Here is a 24,035-nt window from a genome sequence, read left to right on the forward strand (position 1 = left end):
GCCGGCCGGGCGAGCAGCGCCACCCGCTGGGGCTCCGGAGAAGTGCGTCCGTGCCCCCGCGGGCAAATTGCCGCCTCCACTGGACCTGTTTCCAATCATCTAATTGGCACAAGTGACTTAAAGGCGAGCGGGCGCGGCCGCCTTGGGTTTGTTCCACTGTGCGGGATGGAGGCTTTTCAGTCCGCCTTCCCCCCTCCACTCGTGTTGTGCGGCGGCGCCCCCGCTGCTCCCGCTGCTCCCGCTGCCCCGGCGGCGCCCCTCATCCGCTGGGCCAAGCGGGAGGCGCGTTTTGTGACGCCGTACGGCATCAGTTACCTGGAACTGTGCAGGGCCGCCTTTGCTCAGGTGGGGACGGGGGCGGCCACCGCCCCCACGACCCGGGACTGCGGCGTGCAGGTCAACGCCAGAGTGGACAAGCCGGTGCAGTGCTCTCTGGGGCCCAAGACGCTGCTGGGCCAGGAGGACGGCGATTGCTCCCCTTGTGAAACGGCACAGGGGGAGGAGGAGGATGAGGAGGATGAGGAGGAGGAAAAGGAGCACAAGGTGAAGGTGCAGGAGGAAAAGGAGCACAAGGTGAAGGTGCAGGAGGAGGAGGAGGTGAAAAAGCGGCACAGCGGAAGCACAGGGCCTCCGGGCGGCAGGTTGCTCCTCCTCCTCTCCCGCCCGCCGTCCGTCTACTCGCGTCTTTTGCACGGCGGCGAGCCCAAGTCACGAGAGGAGGGCGGCGAACATCGGGACCGGGAAAAGCGCCACTCCCCGTTGCCTGCCACTCGCCAGGCCTCCAATCTACAGGTGGAGTAACGCTGGTCAATAAACAAACAAACAATCATTCCCATTCCATCCAAATCTGGCAACAACCAAAAAAAAGGGCATTTTGAAGAAATGGGGGAGGCTCAGGGTTAAAATAGCTGGGCCAATGTTTGTTTTGTGGATCACCATGCAGTTTCTGGAGCAAAAGTACGGCTTCTTCCACTGCAAAAAGTGCAACATCCGGTGGGAGAGTGCTTTCGTGTGGTGCGTCCCTGGAGGCAACAAGGTGAATTGGCGTGGGAAGGCTCACCACCCAGGTCAGGGGAGGAGTGCATGGGCGCGCTTTCACACCTCCCGCCTCTGTCGTGACAGGTGTACTACAAGCAGCTCTGCCGGAAGTGTCAAGTGGGCTTCAACCCCTACCGAGTGGAATCCATTGTATGCAAGGTAGGGAGCAAAGAAGGCCAGCACGTGACACGCCGACCGTCGGCCTGATCGGGACCCCCGTCGTCGTCGGTCCAGGGCTGCTCCGAGACGTGCTGCGTCTGCCAGAAGAAGCAGAGGCACATCAACATGAGCCGGCCTCACCGCCAGGATCTGTGCTGCCGCTGTCGGGGCGCCAACATCTCCTGCGACGCCACCTACAGCTTCAAGTACGTCTTTTGACCTGGGCGGGGCCCGGCGGGGCCCGGCGGGGACCGGCGGCGTCCATGTGGCTTTTCATCAAATCATTCTCATAATAAAGTGAAATTTGCATCTGAAACACGCGCTTCTTTGTCACGGGGGAAGAGCGGGGCGGAGCACTTGTTTGCCTCGGCCGTCAGTCAGTGGCTCCAGCGTTCCCCAGGAGGATTGATTCCATGAGCTCATCAAGAGAGCCAAACAAAAGAATTTTGGGACTTTTCTCTCCTTTTACTTTGAACAGCGACCGAGGTGGACAAAATGGACGGAACAAAGGTCGTTAAAGTATTTACAAGGTGGACAAAATTCGACTACAATTTCAACCTAAAAAGCCTTTTTTTTGTCTCCCCACCACCCTTTTTTTTCTTTAAAATGTGCAATTTGTCATAGACCGGCATGCGCACGTGTCCACAACACACACACACACACACACACACACCCAGGTGAGCTTAGAGCTCCTTCAGTAGCGCGTACAAAGAAATCATCTTTCAGAAGAAGCGGTAATAAATACACTCCCTAAGGGACGCATGCAAATCAAGATGGCGTTTTTTTTCTTGTTTTTTTTTAACGGCGCCACTTGCTACAGTTCCAACTTGTCCACCAAGTAGGATGGACGCCAGCACATGTCTCCTTGTCGTCCGTCTGGCTATTCCAGCAGCAGTCCAGTGACACTTTCTCCATTAGGTCCGTTTTAAGTGCAATCGGTCAAAGTCTAAATGAGCGGCCTTTCCGCTTCATCGGGATCCCACCGCCTGAGGCCAAACGGATGGGAGGTCCCGAGATGACGGCACAACTCTCAATTGCCCCGAAAAGTCAAAGGATCTGGGGGGGGGGGGCAAGTGGCATGTCCTTCCTTCTGCTAATTCCGGCCACCGAAGGAGGGTGGCGTCGGCCAAACCGGAGACCGTCCCGTGTCTCACGTCTGGACGTCGGGGGGCTCCTTGGCTCTCGGGAAGGGGAGGGCCAAGTGTCCCACTTTGCCCAGGAAGCGGGATAGGGGCGCTCCGGGGCAACAGCAACCCCAGTCCAGCGGGCGAGTCGGCCCGGGGTACGACGGGGACGGAGCCTGGGCCGGTGCCATTACGTGGCGCGGGGGGAAAGACCTAGGCAGGTAGCGGCAGCGAGGGGCGTAGGGCACCGCCGCGTCCCGGTACCTGGCCGCTTCCAGTCGAGACGCCACGGTGGGCAGGACCTCCCCGCCGGGACCCCCCCTCCGGGCGCCCGGGCGCAAAAGACTCGGGACGGGCGGGGCCGGGAGGTTCCGGGAAGAGGCGGCCTCGGCCTCCTCCCGGCGGGGCGCCGGCGTCAGAGGCTGGTCCCGGAGGCGCTGCTGTCGGGGAGGTAGGCAGTGACCACGCGGTAGCCCCGGGCGCGGCGGATCATGTCGCGGATCTCGCCGTTGAGCTCCAGCAGCTTGGAGCAGATCAGGCCCAGGTCTTGGCGGGAGCCCACCAGGGCGATGGTGCCCGTCTGGCCCAGGGTCTGCTGCCGGAAGTACACGTTGAGCAGCGTCTGGACCTCCTTCTCCGAGTCGCCGCCGAACACGCCGCCGGGCCACCGCCGCCTGCCGCCGCCGCAAACATGACGCGTCGTCAGTCGCCCGGCACCCCGGATGGCGCCCCCTTTCCCCGGACGTTTCTGCGGGCCCACCTGCACTCCCGAATGTAGCGGACGGCTTTGGCCGACTCGCGGTTCCGCAGACACTCCAGTATGGCCCTGACCGCCGCTTCGGAGGAGGGGAAGCCCGGCGCGGCGGCGGGCGCCGAGCGCTCGCGTTCCAGGTCGCCGACCAGCGCCGCCTCGGCCGCCTCCAAGCTGGCGCGGAGATCGCTCAGCTCCCGCGACATGTTCAGCAGCTGAACAAAAGAAAGAGAAGGTCCGAGGACAGTTGCGGCCGGCCCGACTGGCCGGCCCGCTCGCCCGGTCCGCGGCACTCACCTCGGGCACGGAGCTGACGGCGTGGACCTGGCCGATGAGCGAGCAGTAGGACTGGAAGAGGAGAAGGAGCTGGAAGTGAAGCTTGTAAAGCCTCTGACACAGTTCCAGTTGCTGCGGGAGCCACAAGTCCAGAGGTCACTCGTCAAACGCTCAACCACCGAGGGAGCGGCGGCGGCGGCGGCGACGACCACGGAGGCGGCGGCAAAGAGACGGAACGCTGTCGTGCACGCATGCGGGGAGGGCGAGCCATTTGATTCGGAAAGGAGGACTTACGGCCAAAGATTCCATTTGCTAGGCGGCGTGTTAAAAGGGAGAAAAGAGCGCCAGTCAGTGCGAGAGCGCGCGCGCACACACACACACACACACACTGCTGCAGCTAAGGGACACTTTCATCACACGCCCCCACGTGGACGTCGGGGCTAAGGTTAGCCGCGCAGTGGACGCCAGCTAGCGTCTGCGTTTCAGCTTACTTGTTAACAAGTGGTTTTAGCCACCGTGGCGGTGGTGCACTTGACTAAACAGGCGTTTGGATTAAAAGGAAAAATGTGGTGCAAAACAGCCACTGCGGCGATGCCTACTTTCTCCTCAGAGTCTCCGGGTTGACAGGTGACCACGCCGTCGCCGGGGCACCTGGGAAAGGAGTCCTTACAGCTGCGCAGCCACTGCGGGGGCGTCACGGGGCACATTATTTCCCCACCCCGTCCACATGGGCGGGGCGCGCGCCCGCCTTACCGTGACGGCCGCGTCCTCCCTGCTGTTGTACGTGTCCAGGTACTCCTGCAGCTCCAGCGCGCTGAACTTCATCTTCTCCAGGAGGCCGTAAGACATGATCTTCCCCCGTGAACAAAACAAAAAAAAAGGTGAGCCCGGGGAGCCACCCGGGGAGCCACCCGGGGAGCCACCCGGGGAGCCACCCGGGGAGCCACCCGGGGAGCCACCCGGGGAGCCACCCGGGGAGCCACCCGGGGAGCCACCCGGGGAGCCACCCGGGGAGCCACCCGGGGAGCCACCCGGGGAGCCACCCGGGGAGCCACCCGGGGAGCCAGCGTGCACTCACCGTGTCGGCGTCAATGTAGATGGTGGGGCAGTCGGAGCAGGTGGTCAGCATCTGGGAGGACTGCAGGAACTTGGAGCCCATCCCCCTCAGGCCCTCGCCCAGGTAGGAGGCCACGTCCGTGGTTAGCGTGCAGAACTTGCCCTGTAGGTCCTGCGGGAGTGGGGTGGGAGACAATTTCAAGGGGCTGGAGGGAACACATCCCGGGCCCCGCCCCGCCCCGTCCCGCCCCGCCCGGCTTCCGGACCAGACGCCTCACCCTGAAGAGCGACGAGAAGACCTGGAAGGTGTAGACGGCGCACGAGCCGTCCGAGTCGCTCACCAGCTGGCTGACGTGACAGCGCCACGCCTCCTCGGCGTCGTCGCAGACCACCGGCTGGAAGGCGGCCAAGATGGCCGAAAAAAAGGGCGACGGCGGCGGCGGGAAGCCCAGGTCCTCCAGGTCGTCCGGGTCGTCCAGGTCGTCCTCCCGGCCCAACCTGCCGGCACCGGGCGGGCGTCCTCCGGTGAGACGCCGGCCCGGGCGGGGGAAGAGCTCGGGCTCCGACGGCTCGGCACCTGGCCAGACGGCTGGGATCCAGGAAGTCCAGCGCCGCTTGGCGGCCGTCCGGGTGAGGCGCGACGGCCCGCGCCGGCGGCTCCGAGGTGAAGCTGTCGTCGCCGCCGTCCGAGCCGGCGGCAAAGTCGCCCGTGCTCAGCGACAGATCGTCGTCTAGGGCCCGCGTGTCCTCCTCTGCCTCCTCCTGGTCGGCCGCCTGCGATTATCTTATTATATTATTTGTTTTCAGGAGAGTCGTGTCAATTCAGTTTCAGCCATATGAAATGTTAAGTGTTGTTTTTTTTTTTTTTTTTTGGCCACGGCGGACGGACGGACGCCCCGCGTGCACGTGCTCACCCGGCCCTCGCCCGGTCCCTTGCGCGGTGGTGGTAGTGGCGGCGGCGGCGGCGCCGTCGTCGTCGTCGTCGTGGTGGCCTCTGGGCCCTTGGCAAAGAAGCGTGGATCGGGCGGCGCGTGGTACGACGTGGACGGCGAGTCCGCGCGGTGGCTCCGGTCCGGCGGAGACGGGTCGGTCTGAAAGAGGACGGCGGGATGAGGTGCGAGGAAAGAGCTTTTTTTGCCGTCCGTGGGAAGCGGGAGGAAACAAAGCGATGCTTTTGGGCATTTGGAGTGCTCAAAAATGTCCTTTTTTGGAATATTACGGGAGTCCAAATGTGACGCGTTGACATTCCATGGCAATTTCCCCTCATTTGCCGGGACACATTTATTTCCCTTTGGCCAGCTGGGGCAGAGGCGTCCACTTACCAACTGCGAGTTCAAAAGGCTCCGGCCGGCAGAGGTCTCCTCCTCGTCCTCTTCCTCCTCTTCCTCTTCTTCCTCCTCCTCCTCCTCCTCCTCTTCGGAGGACTCGTCGGAATCGCGGCCATCTTCCCGTCCCAGGCTGGGCGTGCTGCCCGAGTGCTGGCTCTCCTCCAGCAGATCGCCCAGCTCCGTGCTGTCCAGCGATCGGCGCCGCACGCCCCAATTGAAGTTGTCCACCGTCTCGCCCTGCGGCCAGGGCGTCGGTTCGTGTTGTCGGCAGAGTTGGCGTCCGGGTCGGCGGCCGGGCTGGCGGGCAAACTCACCTGGAGCTCCTGAGCGAGCGGCAAAGGGAAGAAGAAAAAGAGAGCAGAGAGACGCTGGCTTAGGCATTGAAGGCTATCATCCATTGTCTTAAAGCCTGCCTGCCTGCCTGCCTCCTCCTCCTCCTTCTCCTTCTCCTCCTCCTCACCTCGCCATCCTCCAGCTCCACGTCCAGGAAGTCAAAGTCTCTGAAAACCCGGAATTGCTGCTCGCTGGCCGTGTCGTCCAGCGTGTCCTCCCTGGTGCCGCCCTCCTCGGAGGAGACGGCGCTGTCGCGCACCTCCGTCATCATGTCCAGGTCGCCGCAGGACGAGAAGATCACCTGTCGGGGGAGAGAATAGGCGGATGGCCGTGGGCCCAAAGGAACTCTTCCTTCTCCACCTTTGACTTACCGACGGGTTCTTTGTGAGTCCAACTTCTTGTCCGCACAGGGAAAGAACATTGACCAGTTTTTCCCTGGTGCGCTTCTGAATACAACACATGCAAATGATATCAAGGAGGAGGAGGAGCAAATGGACACAAGCAGCTAGCAAATGGTGACATCCCTCCCCAAAGCAAAAATTCAGGCAAAAATCCAAAGCGCAGATTAAAGTCCAAGTGACGCACACGCGAGCTCGCTACCTGAGAATAGTGCGGTTGCCTCCAGCTGACCGGAACCAACACGGCGTTGGAGTTGGAGCCGGACGAGGCGGAGGAGGCGCTGCGGGCCACGGCCGCCGCCCGGGCCTTGCCGTCCCTGCCGCCGGAACCCTGCAGCGCGTCGAAGCGCCTCCCGATCACCGGCGTCTGCGGGAACGGCGCCCGAGGACGCGGCGGGCTCAGACGGAGACGGCTTCCCGAAAAGGGGCGCCGTTCCCGGCCTCACCTCCGAGATGTCAAAGGTGAAGTCCAGGGTCTTCCCGGGGAGCGCCTTGGCCGAGCCGTCCCACACTCGGCTCACCTCCAGGTCGGAGAGGTCGCCGTGGGCGCGGCCGGGCGCCGGGTGCGCCGCCGGGCGCACCAGGCTGGCCGAGCGCGACACCACCAGCTTCAGGATGTTCAGGGCGTCTTTCCAGTGGGCCGTCTGTCGGACACAGAGTGGAAGCCACATGGGGGTTGCTTGCGATCCACCCGGGGCTTGCTCACGCTTCGGTCACAAGCGGAACCAAAACGTTCCTCCTTGGAAGCGGAACCTTGAACGTGATGTCTCCATTTCAACACTCACTTGCACAAACTTCTCAATGGTCTTGGTGACGTCGCCGTTGAATTGCTTGACGTGCACGGCGCTCAGGTCCATGTGGCTGAGCAGGCAGTAGATGATTTGCAGGAGCGACTGCTGCATGTTGGGAAGGCCTTTGTCCAGCAGCTGAAACACATGGGGGGGGGGGAAAGGGGAGGAGCGCCCACTTGAGCGTCCACCGCCCGCTTGAGCGCCCGGCGCCCACGCGCCCACCGCCCACACGCCCACCGCACCTCGGCCATGTAGGTGACCATGCTGAGCGTGATGTCCGAGAAGGCCTCGTGGAGGTAGCGGCACACCACGCTGACCCAGGAGAAAGGGTCCCGGGTGTACGATCGCGTCTTGTACAGCGTCATCACGTGGGCCAGGTGGGAAAGCTTGGTGTTCTTCTCCCCCAAGCACACCTGGAGGGCAGACAAGGCGGCAAAGAGAGGCCGTTAAGAGGAGGCCAGCCCGGCCCGACCCTAGACCGGCCGGCCGGCTTCACCTGCGCGATCCTCTCGGCGCTCTCCTTGCAGAACTGCGTGGGGTGTCCAAAGTGCTGCACCAGGTGGGGCAGCAGACACAGCACGTTGAGCGGGAAGCCTGGGGACGGCGACGGGGACACGTTTAGGTGGGTGGAGCGCCAATCCGCCCCCCCGCCCCCCCCCCCGCCTACCTACCCAGCGATTGCGAGCTGTCCACCACGGGCACGCGCGACACCGGCGTCAGCTGGCAGAAGAGCTGCAGGGTGAGGTCCGACGTGGCCTGCGACGTGAAGCCCTTGAGCAGAAGGTGCTGGATCCCCGAGAAGCCGCTCCAGCGCAGCTGCGCCTGCAGCTTCTCCAGACGCTCGCGGTTCTCCGAGCGGTCCAAAGGCACCTGTCCGCCAGTCACACAAAAGTACTTACCGCTTAAGAGTGCTCCCCAAAACTATTCCGGGGGCGAGCGAGGGCTTTCGCTTCCGAGCTGTCGCGGGAGAGCCGTCATTTTGTCCCACCCCAAAGGAGATCCCACCTTGGATAAGAGCTTGTGCACCAGGCGCAGCGACATCTGGTACTCAAACTCAAAATCCGACTCCATGAGCGAGACGGCCACCCAGAAGACGGTGGCCAGTATGGAGGACGGGTGCGAGGCGTGGCCGGGGTCCGACAGGACGCTGGGATCCATGCGGTTGGCCGAGGAGGCGCGGGAGCCGGGGCCCCTCCCCGAGCGCGCCAGGCCCTGGCTGTTGCAGGCCTGCCCACAAAAACATTTGACCTTGAGGTCGGTCCCGTGGCCGGCCACGGGGACCTGGCCACGGGTCCGACCGCGGGTCCGACCGCGGGTCCGACCGCGGGTCCGACCGCGGGTCCGACCACCCTCTTACCTGGATTCGGTCCAGGGTGGCGCTGCGAGGCGGGTCGCCGGACGGGTAGCCGCATTCGCCAAACTTTTTGGGCACCGAGTAGGAGCGCTGGTGGCGCTGCGACGACAGGCCCGCCGAGCCGGCTCCGAAGTTGAGCTGCCCCGTGCTCTTGCGGTTCATCAGCTTGTCGCTCAGCGCAAAGTCGGGGGACGACGTCCTGCAAACAGGGCCGCCGCTGTTCCAAGGGCCTTCCCACCGGCTATCCCCGCCGGTGCCCCCCCCCACCAGCCACCCACCTGGTCAGCGCCGCCATCAGGTCGCTGTTCTTCAGACACTCGGCCAGGTTGACCACCACCGACTCCAGCGTGAGCAGCACCTCCATGACGTAGCCCTGAAAGCCAGCGACGTACGTCAAAGAAGGAAGGGAGGGAGGGCGGCAAAACCGGGCCAATCGGAGCGCCCCCAACCCCCGGCGCTCACCTGCACCTCGTCCCCGTGCTCGCCCACCACCTCCACGAGCCGCGACACCAGGTCGGAGACGGCGTGGTTGTTGACGGGCTGCTTGAGCGCCCGGAACACCTGGAAGGAGCGGCCGGCGTAGTGGCGAGACGAGCTGCACAGCGCCGTCTGCAGGGCCACGTCGCTCAGTTGCTGCTCCAGGTGGAAGTCTGCGTGGTCAAAAATGCTTGTCTCCGGCGCCAGCCAGACTCTCCGGCGCCTCCGGCGCCACCTCCTCCGAGCCTCACCCGACTTGGACTCCTTGAAGACGGAGATGACGTGGCGGAGGAAGTTGGAGAGCTGCTCCGTGCTCTTGGAGTTGGGGTTCTTGGGCGCAATGTCCTCGTGCGCCCACAGCGGGCCCGCGCCTCTGAGCAAGGACAAGAAAGACGGTGGTACTCCGGGCTCTACGCCCGCCCCCGGCCCGGCCCGTCGCACCAAATTTGGGCGCCCCGGCCGGTACCTGCCGGAGAGGAACTCGATGAGTTTGTTGGTCTTCTCGTCCGTTTCCTCGGGCGCGTCCTCCAGATCCTCCGGCTCGTCCGGCGCCACCGGGGCCAGGTGACCGAGGCTGCCGCCCGAGGACGAGCCGGAGCCCAGTCCGGAGCCCAGTCCGGAGTCCGTCGTGGGGGAGGCCCGCCAGGCCCGCAGGAAGTCGGGCACGTCTGCGGCGGGGGAAACCGGCGTGAGACGTGAAGACGGAGACGGAGAGAGGCGGCCGGCCCGGGCTCTCACTGGAGTGTCGGCGGTCGCCGCCGCCGCCTCCGCCCGACTTGACGGTGAGGGTCTTGTTGTCGCCGCTCTCTCTGGTCATCATCAACACGGAGGCGATGACCTGGAACGGAGGAGCGTCAGAATGAGCGGCCCACGGCGGAGGAAAGAGCGACGGCGGGACGACGCCGGGGCGGCTCACCTGGAAGTTGTTGTTACACGACAGCGCGATGAGGAGGTGCAGCAGGAGGCGCTTGCTGTGCTCGTACACCTCCGGCCTGTAATGGTCCAGCCCTGAGGAGAGACGACCGCCGGGAGGGACTCTTTCAGGGAGTTTTCTCTCTAATGGCGGGGTTCCCCTTCCAATGGCTTGCCATCAGATAGGCGGCCCAACGTTCCCTTCTATTTCTACCCTAGGGCTAGCTAAAGGCTACATGGCCGGAGGTCCGGCTATAGGCGACGTGAGGCTGTGGGTGTGGCTACCTAAGAAGAGAGCGTGCAGCAGCAGCGGGAGGTGCAAGGCCCAATCTTCTCTCACGCTGTGATCCACCACCATTTCCGTCATGAAGATGACGGCCACGTTACACCTAAACCACGACACACACACAAACACACGATTGGCCACAATGTTCGTCCGTCCCAAGGGCAGCGGGATTTACCTGTGCAGGGGTCCCCTGGGCGTGATGGTCTCGGGCAGGTAGTCCACCAGGGGCGCCCAGCAGCCGCCGTTGATGGGCATGGGCAGGGGTTGGGGGCGGTTGGTCTCCTGGACGCTCAGCAGCCAGGCGGCGTGCGGCGGGAGAGGCTCGCCTGCGGCGGCGGAGGAGGAGGAGGAGGAGGAGGAGGAGGAGGAGGAGGGCTTGAGAAAGGAGCCCGGCTCTGCCAAAGGAAGGAGGCCCGGGCCGAGCCACCTACTCTTCTCGTCCTCGTAGGAGCCTCCCGAGCTGTTGCTGTAGCGGGACTCCAGCCTATTGTGCGCCCTGGCCCTGCTGTCGGGGGAGGGGAGGGGCAGGTGGTTTTGGGATTTTTAGTCACTCGTCATCGCCGTGTAAATGGACGGAAAAGGGGAGGAGCGCGCTACTGACCGCTCTTCGCTCTCCCGGACCAGTTTGCCTTCATCGCAGTCTGCCAGGACGTCCTGCCCCACCACCACCGTGTTGCTGCTGGAGGTCGTTCCTGCACAGCGACCCACCGAACGGCAGAGCGCCCGTTATTATCCGACGGTCGGTCGGTCGGTCTGGTGGGGTCGGTGGCGCTCACCCGTCTGCGAGGTGGGCGCCTTGTTGCTGGCGGCAAAGCGGTAGAAAGGCGGGTTGTCGCAATGCAGCACCACCGGGTTGACGGGATCCGTCTGCTGAAGCTCAAACAGGAGCTCCTCCATGGTCTGGATGGTGTTGTTCCGACACAGGTAGATGACCACCTTCTTGATCTGACATCGTTGGTGGAAAACAAAAATAAAAATCACATTTTTAATTTGTTTTTTTTTTAAATGTGTCAACTTTAGCGGTGGGAGGCCATTCGTTTGGCGGCGCCAGCGGACTCACGTAAGGCAGGAGCGTCGTGTCGCTGCTCACTCCGCACAAGCTGACCAGGAACTGCAGGGTGATCCTCAGGTTGTTGCTCCAGCGTTCGTTGGACACCAAGGCGTTCCAGGCGCTCTCCATCTCCGGTCCCGGCACCTCGTCACCGTACTGCGGCGGGGTGGGTGGCGGAAAGCCGATAGGTGGGCCGGCCGGTCCCGCCGGCCGGTGCCGCCGCCGGCGTCGGATGCGGCGGCGCCCGCTACCTACCTTGGCCGTCATGAACATGAGGTTGTTGAGCACCAGCGAGGTGGCTTGCAAGGAGCCCCAACCGTTGCCCCGGAGGAAGAGCGAGACGCCGGCCAGGCCGGGGGCCGCCACGCGCCCCACCTCCTCGTCCGGCGTGCAGGGCCCCGAGGACGGAGGCAGGAGGCTGCCGCCGTCCACCAGCTCCATGTTGCCCAGCCAGGGCAGCAGGTAGGACAGCATGATCTGCCGTCCGTTGGAGTGAGTGCTGGGGAAGCGCTGGCTGACCTCTGCAAAGGAGGGATCAAGCGCATGACGTGACCGCCCAGACAAAATAAATAAATAAAAGAGAAGCGATACGGGAAGCCACGTACCGGAAAAGAGGGGCAGCGTGAGCTCCGGGTACATGCTGGCCAGTTGGTTGGACAGCTGCGACAGGTTGACGCTGTAGAGAGGCGGCAGGGGCCCGTGCGTCCCGTACAGGATGTTACCGGGCTTCTGCTCCACCGTGCGCTTGGAATAGGCGCGCAGTTTGGTCTCCAGCACCTGGAGGACGCCGGTGGGCCGTCAGTCGAGGGAGGCGGGCGGGCAAGCCGTGGGCCGTCAGTCAAGGCGGTCCGGCCGTCCTCTATTTGGGCCGGCCACCCACCTGCATCAGCTGCATGGAGATCTCGTAGATTTCCCGGCTGGTGTCCGAGGCCTTGAACAGCACCAGGTTGAGCAGCGTCACCAGGTCGCACGGGTAGTTCCTGGCCACCGAAAAAAGCTTGTCGTTTTTTTTTTTTTTTTTTAAAAGGAAGGGCCACCCCGGTGACTTGTACGACGTACCTGTTGCCGCACACGGTGGCGATGGCTTTGAAGCAGCCGGACGCCAGCTGGCAGGAGCCCGTGAAGCAGCGGTCCACGGCCCAGCTGAACAAGTTGCTCTGCTCCGGGTTCAGCTCCAAAAGTAGAATCACCACCTCGCAGCCCAGACGGTGAACCTGCGGCGGCAGCGCGCAATGGCTCCCCCGCTGGCCCGGAGTTCCTCCGATCGGAACGGACCCGCCCGCCGACGCCTACCCACCCGCTTGTCGTGACAGGCCAGGATGTTGTCCAACCACTTGTAGAGGTAGCCGTCGGCGGACAGGCCCACGTTGTCAAAGACCGGACCGCAGCACAGGACGGCGGACATGGCCTGTGCGGGACATTTGTTTTTTAGCTCATAGGTCGGGCCAGAGGCCAGGGGGGCGGGCGGGCGGGCGGGTGGCCGGGAAGGCGGCGGGCCCACCTTGAGGGCGCAGTACTGGTAGCGAGTGATCCGATGGTTGCGGTCGCTGTAGCGATCCAGGGGCGTGAACATGACGCTGAAGGGCCCCGCCCATTGGCTGAAGAGGATGAAGAGGTGGTGGCGCAGAGACTGCTGGGGGAAGAGGAGGCGACGCTGGTGGACTAAAAAGGCACGGAGAAATGACAAAGAGTTCGATTCCAAAGCCACCCGCGCTGGCAAAGCCACCCACGCTGGAACGCCGGCCACTCACCGGGCACGCACTGGACCAGGTTGGCCACCGTGCCGCTAAAGTGCGCTCGGATGTCCTTCAGCACCTCCAGCTCCTTCTCGTTCTCCGCCTCCAGGAGCATCCGCGTCAGGTCCACGTACTCCAGGAACAGGGCGCCCAGCGCCAGCGAGTCGCGCTCCAGCGCACCGTTGGTGCTGCTCACCGGGCGGGGCGGAGAAGAGAAGAAAGTGGAGAGACGCCGGCTGGGTTTCGGAGACGGACGGCGCCGCCTTCCCATCGTACCTGTCGCTGATGACGCCGGCGTTGGCCAACAGTTCAAAGATCCTCAGCAGCTGAAGTCGCAGAAGATCCCTCCTCTCTCGTCGCTTCTTGTTCTTGGGGGTGGTGGAGTTTGAAAAAAAAAAACAAAAAAAAAACCAAAAAGCAAAGCGGGTTCGGGTTAGCACCGAGTCGCCTCCTCCCGCCGGCCGCCGCGTCAATCTACCTCCGGTCGACGTTCCAGCGCCTCCTTCATGAGCGGGTGGAGCTCTTCCATCAGCTCCCTGGAAAGGAGGAGAGATATGACGACCCGAAAGGAAAGCTCAGCTTATCTTCACCTGAAGACCAGCGCGTTGGTGCAGCCCAAGCCCAAGACCAGCGACTCGGTGATCTCCAGGCTCTCGCCTCTCATCAGCGGAACCAGCTGCTTCAGGAGCCAGGCCACCGACGGCGTGCCTATCACCTGTGTCCAAAACAAAAACAAAGAAAAGTCAAGTGGAGAAAATGGGCCCCCGCCAAGGGCCCCCGCCAAGGGCCCCCGCCAAGGGCCCCCGCCAAGGGCCCCCGCCAAGGGCCCCCGCCAAGGGCCCCCGCCAAGCGCCCTCCTTCCAGGGGACGCGCCTTGTTGTCGTAGGTGACGCTGCCGTCGGGCGTGGTGGCCACCATCTCGGGGGTGGACGCTCGGAGGTGCCCGGGCGACATGATGCTGGGCTTGGCCACGCCCAGGCACAGGATCAGGTAATTCCGCCACAGAGGCATGGAGTTGTCGCCCGAGCCGGCCGTGCTGGTCTTTTTGGCGTTCACCGGGCTGCTGCGGGGAAGCGGGCCAGAAGACGCTGGTGGGTGGTGAGCGGCCGCCGGGTGGGACGGCGTGGGCTCCGCCTACTTGGGGTCCACCAACGGCAGCAGCAGCTGCACCCGCGTGAAGGCGTAGGGCCAGGCGTAGCCCAGGGCCACGGGGCAGTGCTTGGGCAGGTGCTCCTGGCGCAGGAAGATGTGGAGGCACAGCACCCAGGGGTCCTTCAGGCACTGGGCGAAGATCCACACGTGGCTGGGGCTCTTCACGTCGTACGGGCTGCTCACCAGGCGAGCCGTCCACTCCACCAGCCACTGCAGGTCCACCTGTTGGCTGGCGGGCAAAGTGGACTGTGGGGAAAGAGGGCAAAAGTAAGAGGTGGTGGCGGCGGCGGCGGCGGGGGCGCCGGGGGGACTATGCTTCACCCACCGAATCGGAAACGGCCACGTGGACAAAGCTGTCCATCACCGCCGGACTCAGCTGGTCCATGACTTCGATCATGGGTTTGTCGTCATCCTGTCACGATAAGGAGAACATTTAAACAAGGCCCGGCCGGGGGGAGCCAGGGACCGGGCCTACCTCGGCGTGTCCCAGAGCGGCAAAGAGGCATCGGATCTCTCGCAGCACGCCCACCGCCAGCTTCCTGGTGCTGATCTGACACGAGCAGAGGAGGAGCAGAGCCAGGCCTTCCACGGCGTGGAGCACGGAGCAGTGCGGGCTTCGCTCCGACGTCCTGGGGCTGGCCTGAGCGGACCAATGGAAAGCCGCATTTCCACCCGCGCTGCCGGGAAGGGGCGGGAGCGCCGGGAGCGGCGTGATCCGGCCCGGCGTCACAGACCTCGGCGCCACCGCGCGTTTTCCCCTGGAGCTGCGAGGCCAGCCTCCACTGAGTGAGCAGCTGCAGCAGGAGCTTGACCGAGGCGTCCTGAAGACCCTGCTGACCGTCCTGGAGCTCACGCAGCAGGAAGTGCGCGTAACCAAAGAGCACGTCTTCCCTCCAGTCGGAGAAATCCAGCAAGAGGCTCTGAAGGGAGTTCTGGGAAATGAGACGCAGCTCGTCGTCCATGTGCACCGTGAGTCTGGAAAAGAAGGAGGAGGAGGAGGAATGAGCCAGGGCCGGAAGGTCGCGGCCGGGCCAGAAGGTCGCGACCGGGCCGGAAGGTCGCGACCGGACATCCACGCAGTCTCACCTGGAGAGGAGGTCGATGAGTTCGGGTTTGGACATTCCGTCGGGGAGGATGCGAGGGATGGCAGCCACGCACGTCCGGAACAGGTCGATCTTGGGCTTCCTCTCCCCCCTGCGCCAGAGAAGCGTGGCCGAGCTTAGTTCCGATGCCATGATGACCCGATGACCCCCCTCCCCCGCCTACGTGATCATGTCCTCCGGCTCCTTGTTGAGCATGTGCGCGCTGGTCAGCATCATGCAGCGGCCCACTTCCTTGTCCAGGTGGCGGAGGACGCTGTCCAGGGCCTTGCGCACCTGCGTGTAGTAGGAAGACATGCCGATGAGCTTGGCCTCCTCCTCCGTCAGGGTCTTGCTCAGGTAGGTCTTCTTCTTCTTCAGGGAGTTGCCCGAGGGCAACGTGGCGCCCGTGTTGGGCATGGGCGGCTCGCCGTCCTTCTGCTGCAGGGCGTCGGCGATCACCAGGAAGGCTCGCAGGCCGATGTTCATCCTCTGAAACCAGACGGGGGCAGGGTGGCCGCTCGGTCTTTGGCCTCAACGACCCGTCTTCCTCTCCTTCCCGGGAGGAGGACCACCGTCGGCCCCTTAATAAAGAAATGTGGCCTACCTCCGGGTTGAGACTGAAGGCCTTGGCGGGCTTCCCCACGCTCAGTAGGTCAAAAATGATCTCCTTCATGGCAAAGTCCAGCCGCTCCTGAGAGCACGAACAGAGGTCACGGCGGGCAACGCTTCGGTGGGCCGCCCACGCGCGCCCACGCACGCCCACGCACGCCGACGCACCTGCGCGATGAACTGGATAATCTTGACAAAGATATTGAGCGGCATGTCTCGGGGGACCACGCTGCGACTCCCCTTGGGGAAGAGAGTGGAGGTGATGGACGTCAGGCGGCTGCGGAGAGACGGACAAACACCTTATCATTTATCATCATAATTATTAGAAAATATAATACACCTTTGGCGAATCTCCAAATTGGACTCTGAGCTCCGAGCGCTCGTGAGTGGAGGTGCCACCGTAAAAGCCTATATTGCCATCATACACTGCTGTGTATCGTGAAACGGGTGAAATAGTATCATTCATCGAGGAGGCGCTCTTAAATGGGCCACAAAGTCTGTGCGCTGACAGTCAACCTTTCCAATAGGTCTAGAAAAAGACTTGGCTTTGACACTTTATCCCAGCCACACACAGGTAACAAGACATAGGCAAGACAGTTGAATCGACGGGGGTTGGGCCAACATGGGTGAGGAGGGGAGGGGGAGCTTTTGGCCCAAGCCGTCCAGAAGCGAGCGAGCTGAGCTGACTGAAAAACTTGGAAGGTGTGGGGGTTGGGCAGAATGAGCAGCTGACACCTATCCACTGATTGCAGTCGCAGGACACTTAGTATTGCGGAATACTTTCCTCTTTAGAAGTTGAACACACAACACTCACTTTTGCCCTTATTTAGCCCTGTTAAATAAATGACTAGTCTTAGGGGATATTCCCTCATATGTCCAATGCTTCACTTTGTTCTTGGTTCTCGCTCATTCTGCAATGCTCAAAAGTTTGCACTTTGATGGCCCACGTTTGAAATAGGTTAAAAAAAACAGTCTTGATTTGGCTCTTGACAGTTTATACCAGGCAAAGGCACATACATAGGTGAAAAAGTTGAATGGACGGGGGTTGGGCCGCTGTGGGTGAGGAGGGGGGAGCTTCTTTTGGCTCAAGCCGTCCAGAATCGAGCGAGCTGAGCATAACTGATAAACTTGGAAGGAGTGGGGGTTGGGCTGTGACAAGCAGCTGACACCAATCCACTTTTTGCACTCGCGGCACACTTAGTATTGCTCTTTAGGAAAGCCTACACTTTGTGGAATTATTTGAAAAGAAAACCTAGTCTTATGGGATGCTAGGCCTTTCTATCAAATCAAAAAGTTATATTGTCATCATACACCGCCGTGTAGAATGAAATGGGTGAAATATCATTGATCAAAGGTGCCGTTAAATGGGTCAAAAGTCTGCGCTTTGATGGCCCACGTTTCAAATAGGTCCAGAAAAAGTCTTGCGACTGGGTTCCACGGGCCGTAGCATTAGCGCCAATCGGCCTCCAGGTGTCCCCATCCTAGTCTAGAGAAAATCTTGACAGAGGCCTCCAAAGATAGGGGGAAGGCTCCGCTCGTGGTTGTGGCCCCGCCCATTGGCAATACAGAAGAACCAGGTAAGGCCACGGAGGGCAAAGTGACGGCGGCGGCGCGCGCACGCTCGCTCACCTCTGCGTCGCCGTGTTGCTCTCGCACTTGATCCGGATCATGTAAACCCAGAGCAGGCGGTAAAGCGACTCCAAAGCCACGCGGGCCATCTTGGGGTCTTTATTCTGAATGGGAGGACAATTCCACAATAAGAGCAAATATGGACGGCTGTTGCTGTTGTAGGACAATTCCACAATAAGAGCAAATATGGACGGCTGTTGCTGTTGTTTTGCTGACCTTGAGGTTGGACAGGCAGTTGTTGAGGAAAAGGTGCCAGCGGCTGAGGAACAAGTGCTTTTGGCTGACGCACAGAAGACACGTGACCAGAGGATAGAGCGCCTGGAAGCCAGATAGGAGCGCCGGCTTTACACGGCGTCTCTGGCCGTGTAAAGCCGGCGGGACACGCCCCTTGGACAAATTGCCGTTAACGAGCTCACCAGGGAGTGCTTCTTCCTGGAGGACAGGTCCAGCGTGGTGTCGTACAAGCTCTCCACAAAGTTGCGCAGGCACGGCACGTTCACCTCGTTCTTCACCGTCTGGAGGAACAACAGCCGTTATTCTGGCTTTTTTTTTTTCTTTCCTTTTTTCCCTCCCTTCGACCGAGCGGTGGCGCCCGCCGGTGGCGCCCGGCGGTGGGCCGGCTCACTCACGGCAGCCACGGGCACAAGGATCTCCACAAAGAGCCCGGCCAGCGAGTGTTTGACGTCCTTGTCCTTCACCTCCAGGAAATATTGAGCGCACTCCTAAAGTCCCAGGGGAGACATTTATGTACATGTATAGGTGTTCATTCACAGGAATATGTATATGTGGATGATGTACCGTGCCTTTATGAAATAAACCAGAAAGTCAAAGCGCGCGCGGCCATCAGGGGGATGGTCGCGCTTTGACCCTAACCCTTCCCTCCCCGCCGATGGTTACCTGCATGAACTGGAAAGACGCTTCGAAATCCTCCACGGGGTACATTTTGATGCGGAAGAACTTGAGGCCCATGATGAGGCTGATGGTGGACTGCAGGACGGAGGGGCCCTGCTCCTTCTGACGCAGTTCCTTCAGCTCCGAGATGAACTTTTTTCTCACGGCCGGGAATCTGAACGGAGCAAAAGTCCACTTTTTCTCTGGGTACGAGGCCAGTGACCCGCGTCACCCCTCCCGGCACAACGGATCACACGCACGCACGCCGTGGCCAAAATACAAAACGCACAATACGTTCTGTGGCACCTTGGGAATTCTTTGTCCCCGTTTGACTTTGCCACGGACGACGCGGGGGGAACACGTGTGTGTGTGTGTGTGTGTGTGTGTCTCCACACTGCGCTAAATTTAGAAAGGCACGCGGAGGATGGGCGGAGGTGGCCGGGAGGCCGTAGAAAGGGGGACGCGCGTGCACCCCCCGCCAAGTGGCCAGAGTAGATGAAAAAAATAACAACAACAACAACAACAAGACAAAAGGTGCCCGTGCAGGCGGGTGAGTGAGGAGAGGAAGAAAGTACCTGGACTGAGCCACCACTCCCACCACTTCGGCGTAGAGGTCGGCCACCATGTGCATGTTGCCGGTGTTGGGGCCCAGATACCTGCCACGGAGTCTGGATGAGCGTGCTGCCTGCCGGACCAGGGCCCGGCACCCCTCCCCCAATCCCTGCGCGCTCCCTCACCCTTCCTTGTATTTGAAGTGCTTGAACGCCAAGTTGATCACCTCTTGGACCAGTCCGTCCAGCAAGGGATGCAGGGGGATCTAAAGCAGAAGGGGAGGGTGACTGGGGCTTGTTTTGGAATGCCGGGCCCACAATGGCAGGCCCACAATGGCAGGCCCGTCTGAGGGTGGACGGGGACTGGCCTGTTTGAGGACTTCGATGAGCACCAGGGAGAAGATGAAGTCGATGGCGAGATCCCTCCGCTCCAGCAAGTAGTCCTTCTGTTGCTCATCGCTGACGGGCAGAGAAAACAACAAGCATTCACACGGGGACGAGCAGCGGCAGGACGGCAGGACGGCAAGCCGGCCACGTTAAACGCCGGTTACATTTTTCAATATTCTTCTCATTCAAAGTGCCGAAACAATCTTTAGAAATGGCTGGTTGCACTCAAAGGCTCCAATTGATCTATTGGACGGACCAAATATCTCCTATTTCTGTCCGGGAAGGTTCTGGGACACGGACACGGATCATTTGTACGCAGTGAGCGGCGCCGTGGCTTGTTTGACTGACTTTTTGCTCTTGGTGTTGGCCCGCGGCCGATACTCGTGCGACTCGTCCTCCAGGCCGTTCTGACGCTTGTACCAGTCGAAGAGCGTCCTGAGAATGGACGGCAGGCAGTACTCGGCCAGAGAGCTCATGCTGCTGATCAGCTGCAAACGGGAGGGGGAGGGGGAGTGGCGTGATTGGCCGCGCCCACCCAGGCCGCGCCCACCCACCCACGCCGTGCCCGGACCTGATCGAACTGGGGATCCTCTCCTCTCTGCAGAGACTTGTTCAGCGGCTTCTCCTAGAAGATAAAAAAAAATCATTTTCAAAAAATGATAAGACGACGACGACAGGCTTTTTCAGAGTGCAGTCCGTCTAGAGCAGGGGTAGGGAACCTATGGCTCGCCGGCCACGTGTTTATTTCGATGGACGCGTGTGGCAACCCGCCATGTCAACCGTGGCAATGGCCGGCGAGAGAGCCGAGTCCCCAAGCGTCCCCAAGCGTCCCCAAGCGTCCCCAAGCGTCACGTGGCCACTGTGGCGTGTTGACACTGCTTCTAGCGCAGGAGTGGGCAAACTTTTTCACTTGCGGCCCACCATAGATACTAAAACTGGATATTAGGGGCCGCCCGGGAAAAAGACAATATTGAAGGCGAAAATGGGTTTTCAAATGGACTTTCAACAATAACAACATATTATTATTCAACGAAAGAAAGCAGTCTGTAAATGGAGAGCGATGAGCGGCATGTTGATTTGGACTGCTGCTGTGCCTACATGTGACAGACAGCTGCTATTTTTAACACAGTACCTAGACTAGAAACTGTCTTCTTCTTCTCCCTCTTTTGACTAGACTAGTGCGCCGTCTATCGGGGAAACGGGGGTATTGCAGGGAGAAGGGAAAGGAATGAGGCCATTGATGGGAGACTCACCAGCGGCTCCGCCATGATGATGCGGATCTTGCGCTCGGACAGCAGCGTGAAGTTGGCAAAGAGGCTCTTGAGGACAAACTCGCCCGGCTTGCTCTCCGGGTCCACGTTGACGGGCGCCATGATCGGCGGACCTTTCCTTTCGGCCCAACTTCCCGGCGGGGGCGGGACGGGCGTCTTCAGTCCCGCCGGAGAGGCTGTCCAAAGGCAAAGAGAGGAGGTGAGCGCAACGTTAGACCGGCGGGAGTGGCCCCGAAGGGGAGGAGAATCGGGAAAGGGCCACGGCGGGCCGGGGTGCGCATTTGTCTCTCGTCCAACCACAGCTCGGGGGTGAAGGAGAATAGTCGATGCAAGACAATTTGCTAAACGTGTGGCCCCATCGCCGAGAAACACCATCACTGGCGCCAGCCGGCGGGGCCACGCGCTCACACACACGCTCACACACACGCTCACACACGCTTACATGCTAGCCCGGGGGCTTACCCAGGCCCTTGATGAAGCTAATGACGCTGGACCTGCTCCACCTGGCCGGAACTTCCATGGCGCAGGTGCTTATCGGAGACGATCCAAGAAAGAAAAAGTAGCCAAAAGGGGGGGCGGCCGAGACGGGAGGCGGAGCCTACGGCCGGTGGCGCGCCGCCCTCATCCCGGATCGCGGCTCCCGCCAGGTGAATGGGAAATGACTTTTGCTCCGGTACGGCTAAGAAAAGCTCCGGGCGAGAAACTCCGCCATCAGGCGGGGAAAGGAAAAGCAAACGGGGAGCGTCCGGCGACGGCGCATTTGACCCCCCCCCCGTTGGGTCTTCCCGTCGACAGGCCCGGAACGCCGAAACGGGCCGGATGCCAGACGAGTCGATGAGCCCGGCGCCCCCCTACGGGCCAGCCGCCGCCGCCGCCGCCCCCGCCGCCGGGCTCGGGCGTCGGCCCCGAGCGGCCGTGTCCGCTTGGGAATTTGCGCTGCGGCCCCCCAGAGTGGTCCGCAGACACATTGTCGTCGGGAATTCCCAAAGCGTCCCCCCCAGCCGGCGAGCGAGTGGTGTTCCGAGTCCCAATGTGGAGATTGACCGGAAGAATTTCAACAGTGCTCTAAGAGCAACACTGGGGCAAGAGGAGGCTTGGGGGGGGTAGCGTCTATTAATAGTGCACCACTCCCACTGACCCACCCACACAAGTGCACACATGCAAATATAGACGTGCAAAAGCAAGTTATGGGGGCAATCTCCAAACCAAGGTGGTGGAGATCAAAAGTGGGCGGTCATGACGGCAGAAGGTGACTTGAGCGGGTTTCCACTTTTTCCGCCACCCAATATTCAATAGTACAAAAAGATTTGTATCTAATCAGCAAAATGTGATTTGCGGGGCAACTCAGCTCAGGTCATCACCAGTCAAATCCCCCCCACCCCACCCCCCCTCGTCACCCCGCCGTCGGTAAGCTGGCGGAGAGTCGCCGTTTTACTCACAGCCGCCGAAGGATTTGAGCAAAGACCTGAGGCCCAGGTCGAAGAAGCGGGAATCCTGCGGGCCGCTCGCCATGGCGGCGTCGCCGGGCGGAGCGGCGGACCTCGGCGACGGGACGGAGGGGCGGGCCTCGCCCACCCGAGGAGCGGGCCTCGTCGGACGGGCGGACGGGCGAGCGCGCTCTGGCCGTCGCTACCTTGGCGGATAAACAAGAGTCATCCCCTTTCCGTTTGGCTCCCTCTCCGAGGACGGCCGTACGCAGATGTCATCGGGAGATGAGAGCGACCAATCCTCTTAGAGGCCCGCTGGAGGGAGGGAGGGAGGGAGGGAGGGAGGGAGGGAGGGAGTGAATAAGAGGATGATAGAGAGAGAGAGAGAGAGAGAGGCCTGGAGAATAGAGCTCACAAGTTCATTCCGTCTCAGCCGGCCGTCTTTACAGAAGGGCCGATTCCAAAAATGCTCCAGCCCTCGGCTGTCGGAGCTCCAGTCCGTCGGAGAGGCAACCCACGTTCGCGCTTTCTCCTCAGCCGGCAAGAGGCGGCGGGCGCACACACCACAAGGAAAACCATTGGAAATGCAGCACATTTCCAGGGGAGAGGCAATGGTGGTGAGGGACAAAGAGCATTGGGCCAAATCCAGTCACCCACTCCTTCAAATGAGGACGGACGGAGCCAGAGAGCGTTGTGGGCTCCAAAGCCCGGAAAAAGGGCCCCCGGGACGGATGCCCCTCGTTGGCTCCACTTGGCTAGGATGATTCCAGCCAGCGTAAAAGAGAGTTTGAATAGTATTGAATTTTGGAATTGACGTACCCACGACGAGCCGCGTCCGTCTCTTGGACCTGGAGCGGAACTTGGAAAACCTGCCGTTAAAGTCCGCGGGATCGTACATGTGGGGGGGCAGCGGCAACGAGGCCATGCGCTCCATGACGATCCTGTCCCGGCCCCCGTCGCGGCCCGGCTTCCGGCCGGTGAGCGACGGGCCGAGGCCGCGACCGCGGTGGCCCATTTGGCCCCGGGCCTTCGGGCCGAGGCCGTGACCGCGGTGGCCCATTTGGCCCCGGGCCTCCGGGGCGCCCACGCTCGCCCAGTCCTCCGGGGACATGGTTGGCAAGCGAGAGTCTCTATCTGGGGAGGCAAGCGGCCTCCGTGGGAAGCACGCTCAACGCTCAGAAGGTCTTGAAGGCCATCTCCCAGTGCCATTAGCCAGTCTTGATAGATGAAAAGTCCATTTCTTTGTCTTGCCACTGGAATGAGTGTGTATTGTCAGTGTATTGTCTTGACTCGGCTCAGAGCTCCCGGCGGCGGGCGCTCGCTGGCTCGCTCTGAACGGTCTGAGGAGCAGAGGCACTTCCTCCGCCGTCAGGTGGCCAAAGAGGGAGGGATCGTGTACGGGGAGCGTGGCGCCATTGGGTGGATCTCCTCTAAGTGGGTTTAAACCCTTCCTTCCTTTCCTTTCCTTTCCTTTCTTTCTTTCTTTCTTCTTTCGGGGGATTTTCCCACACTCTGCAATTCTCAGCCGCCACAGCCGTGCGTCTGGATCCAGACGGGCGAGCGAGCGAGCCTGGGTCTTCCTGCGGCTCACCGGTCCAGGCTGTTCAGCCAGTTACTGTAACGTCAACGTGTCCAAGGTGTCGGGTTACGGCGAGCCGACACGCCCTTGGACCACAGGGCGGGACGGAGGAGACAAACGCAAACAGGAAAGTGCGCCAGATCCGACGGGCTGTTAAGGAAGAAACCAGTCTCCGTCCGACAGAGCGCTCCTTCTTTGGCCGCGTCCCCAATTGAGTGGCCACCAGTCAAGAGTGACGCAGGCCTGTTTGGTGCAAAGAGAAAAAAAAAGGATCTGCTTCCGTTTCGATACAACAACAACAACAACGAGGAGACGAAGAAAAAAACTTGGCCTCGGGGGGGGTCCCTCCCTTTCACTGCCGGTGAGCAACTGTTGTCAGTGTGTTTG

At 61.5% G+C, this 24,035-nt stretch overlaps 2 protein-coding genes across 2 annotated transcripts; one reads left to right on the plus strand and one right to left on the minus strand.

The window, feature by feature from the left end:
* Position 1: 1 nt before the first annotated feature.
* On the plus strand, positions 2 to 1,513 carry LOC144213081 (zygote arrest protein 2.L-like). The gene is made up of 4 exons (XM_077741338.1): positions 2 to 792; positions 944 to 1,036; positions 1,123 to 1,197; positions 1,273 to 1,513. The coding sequence occupies exons 1-4, from the start codon at positions 166 to 168 to the stop codon at positions 1,414 to 1,416; spliced, it is 939 nt and encodes a 312-aa protein (XP_077597464.1). The 5' UTR covers positions 2 to 165; the 3' UTR covers positions 1,417 to 1,513.
* A 1,077-nt stretch (positions 1,514 to 2,590) lies between these two features.
* On the minus strand, positions 2,591 to 22,736 carry fryb (furry homolog b (Drosophila)). Its single transcript, XM_077741339.1, has 65 exons — positions 22,485 to 22,736; positions 22,082 to 22,384; positions 20,625 to 20,818; positions 19,943 to 19,996; positions 19,720 to 19,859; positions 19,353 to 19,443; positions 19,171 to 19,250; positions 19,009 to 19,089; positions 18,440 to 18,608; positions 18,172 to 18,264; positions 17,959 to 18,057; positions 17,759 to 17,860; positions 17,543 to 17,646; positions 16,082 to 16,190; positions 15,909 to 15,995; positions 15,489 to 15,793; positions 15,309 to 15,416; positions 14,901 to 15,197; positions 14,698 to 14,851; positions 14,548 to 14,634; positions 14,209 to 14,468; positions 13,944 to 14,133; positions 13,661 to 13,785; positions 13,549 to 13,606; positions 13,347 to 13,438; positions 13,086 to 13,258; positions 12,836 to 12,996; positions 12,632 to 12,742; positions 12,394 to 12,548; positions 12,215 to 12,314; positions 11,940 to 12,111; positions 11,590 to 11,855; positions 11,344 to 11,490; positions 11,060 to 11,228; positions 10,885 to 10,975; positions 10,715 to 10,788; positions 10,459 to 10,609; positions 10,283 to 10,386; positions 10,002 to 10,093; positions 9,824 to 9,923; positions 9,552 to 9,753; positions 9,337 to 9,458; positions 9,071 to 9,258; positions 8,887 to 8,981; positions 8,612 to 8,807; positions 8,260 to 8,481; positions 7,926 to 8,124; positions 7,751 to 7,848; positions 7,497 to 7,667; positions 7,249 to 7,389; positions 6,910 to 7,107; positions 6,666 to 6,830; positions 6,437 to 6,511; positions 6,193 to 6,366; positions 5,727 to 5,969; positions 5,319 to 5,495; positions 4,982 to 5,178; positions 4,683 to 4,902; positions 4,427 to 4,576; positions 4,102 to 4,200; positions 3,948 to 4,031; positions 3,643 to 3,660; positions 3,370 to 3,480; positions 3,082 to 3,287; positions 2,591 to 2,995 (listed from the first exon to the last, which is right to left on the minus strand). The coding sequence occupies exons 2-65, from the start codon at positions 22,152 to 22,154 to the stop codon at positions 2,737 to 2,739; spliced, it is 9,228 nt and encodes a 3,075-aa protein (XP_077597465.1). The 5' UTR covers positions 22,155 to 22,384; positions 22,485 to 22,736; the 3' UTR covers positions 2,591 to 2,736.
* Positions 22,737 to 24,035: the final 1,299 nt, after the last annotated feature.

The sequence above is a fragment of the Stigmatopora nigra genome, chromosome 19, assembly GCF_051989575.1.
Source record: "Stigmatopora nigra isolate UIUO_SnigA chromosome 19, RoL_Snig_1.1, whole genome shotgun sequence".
Taxonomy (NCBI): Eukaryota; Metazoa; Chordata; class Actinopteri; order Syngnathiformes; family Syngnathidae; genus Stigmatopora; species Stigmatopora nigra.

Coding starts and splice junctions, on each gene's coding strand:
- LOC144213081 (XM_077741338.1), top strand. CDS start 166: ATGGAGGCTTTTCAGTCCGCCTTCCCCCCTCCACTCGTGTTGTGCGGC. Junction 1,037..1,122: donor GCGTCCCTGGAGGCAACAAG/GTGAATTGGCGT, acceptor CTGTCGTGACAG/GTGTACTACAAGCAGCTCTG. Junction 1,198..1,272: donor TGGAATCCATTGTATGCAAG/GTAGGGAGCAAA, acceptor TCGTCGGTCCAG/GGCTGCTCCGAGACGTGCTG.
- fryb (XM_077741339.1), bottom strand. CDS start 22,154: ATGGCGAGCGGCCCGCAGGATTCCCGCTTCTTCGACCTGGGCCTCAGG. Junction 13,439..13,548: donor CGCTGGAACGTCGACCGGAG/GTAGATTGACGC, acceptor ACCACCCCCAAG/AACAAGAAGCGACGAGAGAG. Junction 9,259..9,336: donor CTTCAAGGAGTCCAAGTCGG/GTGAGGCTCGGA, acceptor TTGACCACGCAG/ACTTCCACCTGGAGCAGCAA.